This window comes from Olea europaea, unplaced genomic scaffold (assembly GCF_002742605.1).
Source record: "Olea europaea var. sylvestris unplaced genomic scaffold, O_europaea_v1 scaffold682, whole genome shotgun sequence".
Lineage (NCBI taxonomy): Eukaryota > Viridiplantae > Streptophyta > Magnoliopsida > Lamiales > Oleaceae > Olea > Olea europaea.
Window position 1 is genome coordinate 405,697 of NW_019265206.1, and position 12,047 is coordinate 417,743.

General features: G+C 34.5%; 1 protein-coding gene across 1 annotated transcript in view; it reads left to right on the forward strand.

Annotated features, from left to right (window-relative positions):
• LOC111390462 (glutamine--tRNA ligase-like) overlaps positions 1-11,269 on the forward strand; it is an 11,998-nt gene extending 729 nt beyond the window's left edge. The window contains exons 2-23 of the mRNA XM_023015511.1: positions 750-800; positions 1,148-1,219; positions 1,357-1,456; positions 1,789-1,884; positions 3,129-3,190; positions 3,328-3,429; positions 3,726-3,815; positions 4,390-4,542; positions 4,627-4,682; positions 6,468-6,558; positions 6,630-6,716; positions 6,993-7,190; positions 7,310-7,408; positions 8,195-8,326; positions 8,429-8,565; positions 8,652-8,751; positions 8,885-8,980; positions 9,394-9,494; positions 9,593-9,698; positions 9,784-9,873; positions 9,974-10,103; positions 10,851-11,269. Coding sequence (XP_022871279.1) covers positions 750-800; positions 1,148-1,219; positions 1,357-1,456; positions 1,789-1,884; positions 3,129-3,190; positions 3,328-3,429; positions 3,726-3,815; positions 4,390-4,542; positions 4,627-4,682; positions 6,468-6,558; positions 6,630-6,716; positions 6,993-7,190; positions 7,310-7,408; positions 8,195-8,326; positions 8,429-8,565; positions 8,652-8,751; positions 8,885-8,980; positions 9,394-9,494; positions 9,593-9,698; positions 9,784-9,873; positions 9,974-10,103; positions 10,851-10,945 — 2,244 coding nt within the window. The 3' untranslated portion in view covers positions 10,946-11,269. The remainder of the gene's footprint in view (positions 1-749; positions 801-1,147; positions 1,220-1,356; positions 1,457-1,788; positions 1,885-3,128; positions 3,191-3,327; positions 3,430-3,725; positions 3,816-4,389; positions 4,543-4,626; positions 4,683-6,467; positions 6,559-6,629; positions 6,717-6,992; positions 7,191-7,309; positions 7,409-8,194; positions 8,327-8,428; positions 8,566-8,651; positions 8,752-8,884; positions 8,981-9,393; positions 9,495-9,592; positions 9,699-9,783; positions 9,874-9,973; positions 10,104-10,850) is intronic.
• The last annotated feature ends 778 nt before the right edge of the window (positions 11,270-12,047 follow it).

The following is a 12,047-nucleotide window of genomic DNA, read 5'->3' on the forward strand; positions in this document are numbered from 1 at the left end:
GGGGGGAGAAAAGAAAAAAGAAGAAGAAAAAATTGAAAACTATAATTTTGTTTAATTAGGTCCAGAGCGTGTTGAATTTTTGGCATAAACTACGCAAATATATTTACTATAGGCCTATGTATAAGTTGTTTTTGCAATTTTTGTTATTTTCCCAAGAAATTGTAAAATTTTTTAAAGGGTTGCCAGGGAAGCTTAATGCTTCACTCAGATGGCTTAAATGGCGTGGCCTTTCTAAAAATGAAATTCCAGGAGGGAAACATATTTTTTAATTTTAGTGCAAGTAACTCAACTTCGAACATATGTATATTAATTATATTGCACTTGTGTACTAACTGATTGGCTCAACATAAATTTGAGAGCTTTTGGTTTCAGAACGAGACAGGAGAGAATTTAACTTAACGATAAAGAAAGGAGCCTTGGGAAAAGGATATGCAAAATCATGCATGCATAATATCAGTAGGGGATTATGTGACTCAGCAAATTTTAATATGCCTGTATCTTGTTAGATGGAGATTATTTCATGAAAATAGAAAGGGAAAAGGAATGAAATACTGAGAAAAATTGAACTGTTGATTTTCATTTTCTTTATTTGTATTTTATTTTTATATTTGAACACAACATTATTTCAGCTTTATGCAATTTATCAAATGATGTCGTCTCTAGGATCTTTAATTCCTATTAAAGATGCTCATATATCTGTTATATTGGAATTAGGTACTTACATAAGTTATTTTAATAATGTATTTCAGGCAGCTGTAACTGATGGTTGTGATCGGACAGTCGGAAATCTTCTTTACACGGTAAGCTTGTATTTATTTTTAAACTTGGATTCTTCAGGTTTCGGCGTGTCGCAGTTCTTTGATATTAACATTTTTAGTTTCCTGTATCCCTTTGATGCTGTCCTATAAGGGGAACTTGAGGCTTTATTCATCATTCTTATCTTGATGTTTAGACTGGTCATAGCACATCACCAAAGAAGAACTTACCCTTAAGTACCCTATTATTCATGTCGCATCATTGAGTTTTTTGAACCTAAGGAATATCCTTTCACATCTTTGGGAAGAATTTAGTCTTCATTTTAATTTAGGCCTTTGTTTTTGTGGTATAAGATCTCTCAAATGAAAAACATAATGCATTTTCTTGGCAGGTAGCAACGAAATTCCCCACAAATGCACTTGTGCATCGACCTACCTTGCTTAAATATGTTATTTCACTAAAGGTATGAGGCTCAGTTTCTCTGCATTGCATGTTGATTGTCACCTTCTCCAGTGTGTTTTTACTAATTAGCTAGCTATTCCCAGCCAGCTGCCAGTCGAAAATTTGCTTAGTGACATTATGACTATTTTACATGTACAGATTAAAACTCCTGCTCAGTTGGAAGCTGCCTTCTCATTTCTTGATGCCACTGCTTCTGACAACTTGAAAGTCAACGATTTTGAAGCTGCTTGTGGTGTTGGTATGACATATGATTCTTGCTTATGTTTATTGCTAACCCTTTGGGTTTTTATACTTTATATTTTGGATGCAGCTTCTATTGATAGACTTTTAATCATTAATCATTTTCTATTATTTAGTGAATTTCTACTTTGATAATACTGACGTAGCGAGTAATGCAACTGCAATATTGTTTACTTATTCATCTAAAACATATATGTATTGAGATTGCTTTAATTTTTAACTCTTTTAATTGTATGTTTTCTGAATATTTTTTTTTCTAAATAAATTTTGACATTTCAAATTTTTTCTTAACAATAAAATTCTGAAAATTGATCTTTTGTTTATATATAGGTGTTGAAGTTTCTAAGGAAGATATTGAAAGCGCTGTTAATGAGATTTTTGAGGTGAACAAAGCTGTTATTTTGGAGCAGCGTTATCGAACAAATGGTTGGTATTACCTTTTCATAGTCTCCAAGAAAGAGGGAATTGAAGTTATTATTTTTTTTTATTTTTTTTTATAGATAATGTTTTACTGGAAATACAAATAAAACAGGATTTTTATTTACCTAAGCTGAATAATTGATTGGAAATATGAATCAAACTATTAAATTTATGTAAAGATAGAATGCTGGGGTTTCTATGATATATCTCATAAGAAAATTGGAGTAGATATTAATTTGAAATGATACATCATAACATTGCTTTAAGTCCAAATTCTTTTGAGGATAAACCCTCTTGCAAAGAAAAGGGTAAAAGTGACAATCTTGATCTCTAATCGATATAAAGTTTATGAAGAAGCGAGGCACTTTGTTTAGAACATAGTGTGTGGATTTAGGAATACGTGTCATTTCCTATGATTATAAGTCTGCCAAATAGAATCAATATTATGCTTTGTTTTGCTTCCTCATTTCTGTGGTTTACTTGATGTCATACTAGTTCTTTCTAATTCTCTTTTCCTCCAGCTTTGTTCTTTTACTGATAAATGGTTTTTGTAATGCCATAGCCACAACCCTGTAATTAGCAAAGTACAATTTAATGATGAAATTCTGCCACGTAGCTGTATTTAAGATCTAGATTTACTCTTCTACTCACCATGCAGAAATGTTGAACTAACTAATAATAGAACAGATAAGGATATTTTTATATCAGGGATACTACTTCACGTACCAATGCTCCCATAAAGCAATCCCAATCCTGTAGCTAAATTGGTTGAACAAGGTTCCTTGCTTGTGGATGTATACTGAGGTCTCACAGACCCTAGTTGCATCGTAGAAGTTGTATTGTCTATACATAATACGAGGATAAATTGGAATAGTATAAGCTACCATGTAGTTTATCACTATTTGTACTGGATCCTGATTACGTATTGCTTTTAATTATGAATTGATCTTCAAATCTATGGTGTCTTACAATTTTCTGGTGCTTCATTTGTTTTGAAGCCTGACTATTACTAAGGATTTGTACAAGGAATAAATAAATCACATATAAATTATGTTATATAGATTACAATGTGCACATTCCGGCTTTGAGCTTAATGCTTATTCCAATGTGCAAACAGTTTGTGAAATAGTGGCTGGAGGTTTTGAAAATGATGATCTACTCATCAAATTTCTTAATTGAACTTTGCCTGTGATTATTTCACTTCTTTTTTCTAATGAAGACCAGTCCTTTTGATCTTATTGTGCATGCAGTTGGTGAATTATTTGGTTATGTTCGAAAGAAGCAGCCGTGGGCTGATCCTAAGATTGTCAAGGTAATTGTTGTCAGCTGCTTTGTCTTTTCTTCCCAAACTCTGACATAAAGAATCTGAATCATGCAAAAGTAAACTAGAAATTTCTCTTTTGTTATTATAATGCTTTTTTTGCTTACATTGTCACTTGTTGGTATCAGCAACTCATTGATGCAAAGTTGTATGCTCTGCTTGGTGAAAGAACGGCTGCAGATGATGAAAAGCCCGTGAAAAAGAAGAAAGAGAAGGCTGTTAGAGTTGAGGTCAGTTTAGTTGTTCTATTTGAAGGTTTTTTGGTTTCTTATTTAAAGTTATGTAGTCAACTGGTTTTCTGAAATTTTGGAGTGTTAGTAGATCCTATACCTAATATGATGTTCGTGAAGGTTCTTCGGGACTGGTAATTCTAATTTGTTTGGTGTTTCATCTGATATTTGTAGCCTGATCCAAATGGTTCATGCGCCCTATTGGTGCCTTATTATCGATGAATGAAACAGTCTTGGGACTTTGATATATGAATGGATGTCTGTTTCTTTCCTGTCTTATGTTTCAATTTATGCAGGAGAAAGCAACTGTTGAAGAGACAGCGGAACCATCTGAAGAAGAAACTAATCCATTTTTAATATTTCCTTCACCAGAGGAAAACTTTAAGGTACCAAACTGCTATGCTGCGCCCTTTGTTGTATGAGTGGCTGCTTTTATTTACACAAAGTTCTTTTTTCTACTCGTTTTGCAATTTGAACAAACAAATAATTTGACGTTGCATTACATGCGACTAACTGATATCATCAGGATGATTAGTGCTTATCATCATTTTAGTTGGTTTCCTCCAAGTAATCTCTAACATGGATGCATTGTTTTATCTGGCAACCAGGAGATTCTTATCTTCTTCTTCATTTTTTTATTTTTTTTCTTGGCTTTCAGTGTTGGGATTTTCGCAGTGAGTTCATTACTTTCAGATGCCATTTCAGGATGATTTTTAATTTGTGTGCTAGCCGCTTCTTTTAGGTTATAATTATCGATGATGTCAATAGGCTTCATATCATATGCTTGTCATATCTAGACCAATGAAAAGTTTAAACATTTAAGCATAAATGTTCTTTTGCCATTAAGTTTTCTCAGCCACGTAAAAAATTGAGCATTCAACTTATACATTCGACCACCTGCTGGCTGGCTGCTATTTAATGCTCATCTGTGTGTTTATTAACTTTCTTGCTGACTTCTAGGTACATACTGAAATATATTTCAGTGATCGTCCTGTGCTTAGAGCTTGCAATTCAAAGGAAGTACTTGAAAAACATTTGAAGGTGACTGGTGGAAAAGTTTTTACACGGTTTCCACCCGAACCTAATGGATATTTGCACATAGGTCATGCCAAGGTGATCATAATTTCAAGACAATCTGCTGGATATCATATATTATTTGGAATATATCTTACTCTTTATCTTGTAACAATTGAATAGGCCATGTTTGTGGATTTTGGCCTAGCAAAAGAGAGGGATGGATGCTGCTATCTAAGGTCAGAATTGTTTCCTTACTGCTTTGTTTTTTTGACATAATAATCTTCTGGCTTATATGTATTTTTTTTGAGTTGTCATTATTTTTCAAACTCTGTCATGATGAAGCCTACATACAGTTTTAATCCAACTGGTTTGGGTCCTCTTTTTCTTCCTCCTAAGGGAACTGATGAAACTCCAAGCGCTGAATAGCAGTGCTCTTCTTCAAAATCAGCAGATTGAGATTATCGTTGATGCCTCTTCTCATATAGTCCTTACAAAGACTTTAATGTGTGAACTTCAGTCTCGCAGATTTGAAGTCAAGTCTCTGTCGGCCCAGCCCAAGATTGGCCCAGTTATTCACTAATTGTCTTGTTAGACCTGGTTTTTTAGATTTGTTTGTTAGTTGTTACTACTCTAGGCACCTGTAACCATTAGTGGCTGTGGATATAATAAAATGCAAAGGGTCGGTCATCAAAAAAGAACTCAAAACATTCAGCAAAAACATTTGCTTCCCTTTCTCCTCAAATTCGAAGACTCTTCCACATGAAAAAATGTAGTTGCTTTCTCATGCGGGAAGCTTCAATACTAAAGGAACTCCAAACTGAATTAGTTTCTCAAAACTCATTCCTAGTCCTCTACTTTGATTTAAGCTATAATTTATATTTTTTAAGCTTTTAATGTTTTACTTGTGTATGACAAGATCTATCAAAATTAGAGAGTAACCATAGTGAGGTAAAGGGAAGTTAATTTTTGTTTGTTTGAAATGATAAAATTTGGTAAATACGAATCATTGATATGTATTTTAAAAAAGTCAACAGTTGATGTAATGACTTGCCCCTATACCCAAGTTATTATATCATATGTACTGTACGTTTTGGGTGAGCATTTGCTCACTTATCCTCTCATAGCTTTGTATTGCGTCCCCTAGGTTTCGAACTCAAAACCTCTGCCTAATGAGAGAGTTAAGTTGAATCCCGGTACCTACCCACCCAAAGCGGACAGTATATATGATATAACGACCAAGCTTATGTGCCCAAGCCGTTATATTATGGGGTGTTTGAGCCACATTATTTTGGTAATAATGCATTTTTGAATAGTGTATTGATGGGAAATGTGTGGTTAAAAAATAAGAAAAAGTTTTTGATTTGCGTGTAATATTATTTTATTGAAAAATGTGTGATTAAAATGATGTCAAATCACTGTTTAAGAATACATTTTTTTGGAATAATGTGGCTCAAACATGCACTAAATGTACTCTCTGCTTCCACTTACTCACTCATGGTTTTCTATTGTGTCCTTCAAGATTCGAACCCAAGACCTTTACCTAATGGAAGATTTAAGTTGAATTTTGGTACCATAGAAAGTCGTGAGGAGATAAGTCGAAGCGGACAGTACGTATTATATAACGGCTTAGGCACATAGGCTTAGTCGTTACAAAAACGGATATTAGGTAGATATTTTGGGTTCGAATCCTGTGAGATACAATAGAAAGCTGTAAGGGGGTAAGTGAGTAGATGTACATTCAAAACGGACAGTACATTTGGCATAACGGCTATGGCACGAGGCTTGGGTTGTTACAATTGATATGAAAATTAAGGTAAGTGTAGATCATTTTCTTCAAAACCATTGTTTGATTATTCCACAATATTTGAACTTGATTCTTTCCAGTGTTAATTTGATTAAGTATTCTTTATACAGCCTAGACTCAAAAAACTTCAGAAATCTGTTTCCTATTTGGGCACCCATTTTGAATGGACAAAGTATGAAGATTTCCCCTTATTATCTAAATAACTCTTGTTTTTTAGGTATGATGATACCAACCCAGAAGCTGAAAAGAAAGAATATATTGATCATATTGAAGAAATTGTGAGATGGATGGAGTGGGAACCTTTCAAGGTTAGTTTTCTATTAATACGTTTGACACTCTCTTGTCTGGGCTATGTCTAATGTACGTTAAACTGTCACAGATCACTTACACCAGTGATTATTTTCAAGAACTCTACGAATTAGCAGTGGAGCTGATACGGAGAGGCCATGCTTATGTTGATCACCAGGTCATTTTCCTTATCTTGGTCCTTATTGATGATCTTCATCATCCGCTTCTCTATTTTCACCATTCTTTTTACAATGAATTACTGTTGACCTGACTTTTTTGAAAGTTCTGATACGACCTATTTCCAACTTTTGATATAAATATTGTAATAGTGAGTGAACACTATTTTGTAATGCTTAGCAGCGACAACATAAAATGTGTGTGTGTGGTTAGTTGGTTATTTTGTCGTCGTATGGCATTCAATTGCGAATAAGTATGCCTTTGGTACTTAGTACAGACACCTGAAGAGATAAAAGAGTACAGAGAAAAGAAGATGAACAGTCCTTGGAGAGATAGACCGATTGAAGAATCACTAAAATTGTTCAATGATATGAAGCGGGGAGTGATTGATGAAGGCAAGGCGACATTAAGAATGAAACAGGACATGCAGAGTGATAACTTCAATATGTATGACCTTATTGCTTACCGTATCAAGGTATGTACTCTAACTCAAAAAGTTACTGACTTGTAAACACAAAAGAGTTGCTCACAAACTAGTTTTACTTGAAACACAAAAGAGTTGCTCACAAACTAGTTTTACTTTCCTTTTTTCAGTTTACTCCTCATCCACACGCAGGAGATAAATGGTGCATCTACCCAAGCTATGACTACTCACATTGCATTGTAGATTCTCTTGAAAACATAACTCATTCGGTATGGCAGTATGCTTTGTTACTTACAAATCATTAACATTCTCTTCTAATTAGAAGCATCTCTTAGTCAAATTCATCCATTGTTATGATTGTTAAAGAACTCGAGGCTCCCTCTCAGGTTCACAAACACATGCATACAAACATTCATGGGGTGTTTTTGCCTTTCACCTCTGCTTTACTGTGCAAACAATTTGATTTAAAAAAATATTTTTATGGTGTCTTCTCCTTTAATATCTTTGTCATTTGCAAAATTTTTGGCTGAGCTTCCAAAACACTAATATAGAGAAGATCCTCTTGAAAAATATAACCTCTTATATGTACTCTGATCAACGGATGATTGAGATGATTTGCGCTGAGCAATCTGATTACAATTATTCGAAACTAATAAGGATGTGAGAATAAAGGGGTAAAATTTCTTCACATACTATGTTGTAGTGTTCTAGGACATCCATCCTGTGCTTTTTTTTTCTTCTTTTTTTTTTCCCCCTTTTTTATACTTTTTTCCATTTTCTCCGCTGTGGCGGTTGTTTGGTAGAGGAACACTGGTTGAGTTTGTTGTCTGGTTTAAGAAACTTGCTCATGAAAGAATCATTTTATCATAGATATTCAACCTCTTAAAGACTTCTATCATGTATTTGTTGGGGACATGTATCTATGAAAATGAGCTTGTCAACAACCCTTTTATAATTTTCTTCGTTCATCATGACAAGTACTTGTGAAAAGTAAAGGTCCTTGAGTTGTATACTGTTGTGCCTTTTCGTAAATGGAGTTTAATTGTTATATGCAGCTGTGTACTCTCGAATTTGAAACACGACGAGCATCATACTACTGGTTACTGGATGCACTTGGCCTTTATAAACCTTATGTATGGGAGTACTCCCGATTGAATGTCACCAATACGGTGATGTCTAAGCGCAAGGTAATTTGAAGGTTTGTATGATGACATTGATTATAATGCTTGGTTGGTTTGAATTATATACACTTGTCCTTCTGAACTTATACTTGAGATGTGTTATTGCAGTTAAATCGCCTTGTAAGAGAAAAATGGGTTGATGGTTGGGATGATCCCCGTCTCATGACACTTTCTGGACTGCGACGTAGAGGGGTAACTGCAACTTCCATAAATTCTTTTGTCCGAGGAATTGGAATTACCCGAAGGTTGAGTTTCTTTTATAAATCTCTCTCTACCTTGCTTCCAGTTATGCTTTGCTCTCTGACAATTGCATTAATTCCGTGTGTCACAGTGACGGTAGTCTGATACGTTTGGATCGCCTAGAGTACCACATAAGGGAAGAACTGAATAGAACAGCACCTCGCACAATGGTTGTACTAAATCCACTTAAGGTTTGCATCTTGCCTAATATATACATATCTCGGAGTAAATGTATGTATTGAACATCACCCCCATAGACATATGTACGTAAGAATGCTTGGGAACCAACTAAGCAATTTTGTATCAACACTTCCTGTATATCAGGTTGTGATTACAAACATGGAAGCTAGCTCCGTGACTTACAGTGATGCGAAGAAGTGGCCTGATGCTCCAGCGAATGATGCATCTTCTTTTTACAAGGTGAACATTACTTTAGTGATGTGTGTGATTAAGCCCTTGTTTGAGCCCAATTCATCCAAAAATTAATTTTTCCAAAACGTATTTTCAACCACACATTCTTCAATAAAATAATATTACGCACAAATCCAAAATTTTTCCTTAATTTTTAACCACACATTCTCCATCAATCACTATTTAAAAATGCATTCTTTGACTTAAAATGGGGCTCAAACAAGGGCTAATTTGAACTTGTATTATTAGACTTGTTCCTAAAATGCATTATTCTTTTATGTGAATGAGTTGCTCCATTTCCATGTTGAGTTCTAAATCATTTGTTTTGTCTAATGCTAGTTTTCTTATTTCATTGAGATGACGTTGCATCATATCGTTGCATGTTTACTTCACCTTGTTTCTTTTTCCTGCTATTGCAACAGGTCCCCTTTTCTAATGTTCTGTATATTGAACATTCTGATTTTCGATTGAAAGACTCTAAAGATTACTATGGGCTTGCTCCTGGAAAATCTGTCCTCCTCAGGTACATATTATTTGAAGTTACTTCTCATTCACAATGTGTACTAGCAATCAACAAAGAATTATGTATAACATCTACACGTCTTTTCTTCCTAAATACAGGTACGCATTTCCTATTAAGTGCACAGAAGTAATTCTTAGTGATGATAATGAGACTGTTCTTGAAATTCGGGCTGAATATGACCCTTTGAAGAAGACCAAGCCGAAGGTACTCATGTTAACATTAATTGATAATTTCGAAAGGTTCTTCCAGATTCTGAAACTGTTTGCATACATCATATTCTGTTCTGCAGGGGGTTCTGCACTGGGTTGCAGAATCTGCTCCTGGGGTTGATCCACTTAAGATTGAAGTCAGATTGTTTGACAAACTCTTTATTTCTGAGGTTCGAAATCTTTCCTTGCGATAAATTCTTTCAGTCTTCAGCAGTCTCTTTCTTGTGTTGAATATGCCATTGACACTTATCGGTTTGTTATTGCATACAGAATCCTGCTGAACTTGATGATTGGCTTGGTGATTTGAACCCGGAATCTAAAGTAGTCATATCGGAAGCATATGCTGTACCTTCACTTAGAGATGCTATGATTGGAGACAGATTTCAGTTTGAAAGGCTAGGTACATTCTTCCAACTTTCTGCTCTTTAATACTATGCTTCCATTTAACTTCATACAACTTCCTGCCATTTTTCCAATGGTTGTGCTCATTAATATTTAATTCTCTTTAACAACTGCAATAATGAATTTCAAATTCTTTGACCAAACAATTTATTTCAAGCAACCATCACACTGTAGAATCATGACTCTTGCCGCCATAACTGTTTAAAACGACCTAGAACCAGCTAGCCAAGGGTGTCACCTCCATAAAAACCTGATAACAACTAACTTTGCTTGTGGCCGGGTTCTAATGATGGCTGGCTGAATGTTGGTGGTTTAAAGTTTGTGTTTGGCATGGTTAAGGTGGGAGGGCATTTATCTCCTCCTTTCTTATTAGAGATGGAAATACAAAAATTATGTCCAGTTTTAGACGTCTCCTCATTCCCCTATCACACTTTTCTGCTTAAACCAAATACATGCCCTTAGTGTAGAGAGAGAAGAAATAAGAATTTAGCAGATTGTGGTATATTATCACACCATATGTCAGGAGAACTTGCACTCCAATTTAAATTAGCAAAACATGGAAATTGTACAAGTGTCTTTTAGTGAATAAGGTTGCTTACCTGCGTTGTGTGCATTTTATTTTATGAATTTTCTATATGCTGCTTCAACTGTAGTTCCATTTTTATTCTCTGTGATAATTGAAAGTATCGTAGTTTCTTAAATTCACACGTTGTCTAATTTCCTGTTTGTTTCTCTCTTGTTCAAGGCTATTTTGTTGCTGATAAGGATTCTACTCCTGAAAAGCTAGTATTCAACCGGACTGTCACATTGCGAGATACTTATGGCAAGGCAGGAAAGTGACGAGTTGGTTGTTGGAAATGAAGATTGATGGGAGAGTAGCACACAATTAATCAATGGGGTCTATGTACAAAAATAGAGCATCCATGTACTCTGGAGAATCTCATGGAAAACAGGTTTTCATTATTTAAACCCAAATGCTCAGATTTATACAACCTTTTATGCTTGAAGAAAACAACAATCATATTGAATTTCAGATAATTTTTATGTATGAATTATCTTTACTGAAAATATGCTTGTCCTTGGCCCTGAATACCTCCAACACCCTTACTGCAAAAGCATATATTGGTTTCAATTAAAAATTACTCAGCCCATGTTTGAGCCCCATTTTTGGAGGAAATGTGTTTCAGAATAGTGATTTTTTATTTTATTTTTTTGGAATGTGTGGTTAAAAATAAATAAATAAAATAGAGGAAAGTTTTGGATTTACGTGTAAACTTATTTTATGGGAGAATGTGTAGTTAAGATTTAAGTTTTGAAAAAATGAGTTTTGGGAAAAATGGGACTCAAGTCACTCAACATGTTTTAGAATTTGATAGTTCTGGAGAACTTGACGAGTCCAATTCTATTCATGAAATAAATCACAAAGCAAGTTTATACTTGGATTATTCGAGTTTCAAGTATGAAATAGTGTTTTAAAATTTTGAATTTATTCTCTTATAGCAGCTTGTTAAATTTTATTGATTATACTACAGTGGATAAAATAAGAAATGGGGACATAATCAATCCCAAGTTTATAGACAGGTAACAAGATTGAACTGGTCGTAGTAGATGGAATCCTTATTGCAATGGTAACTTGTGTAGAAATACCGATGAGAGTTCTGTTTGATGATTTCTGAGGAACGACTACATACAGATATTTATTTCAAGACGACATGCTAAAATTGCCGAAAGAAAATTTGGGCAGTAGAATTATTTCTTAGCAAGTTCCTAATTTATCGGCTTTTGGCAGATTCGTATCATTTCAAGAGAAATTGACTGCTATTGTATGTAGTGTCTTACTGAAGGTTTGTAATTTGTAATTCTGATCCTGTTGATTCTTTTCGCGATGCAATGAATTCAACTGATTATTTACTTATCTAAGAATAGAGAGTTTTTGACTAAT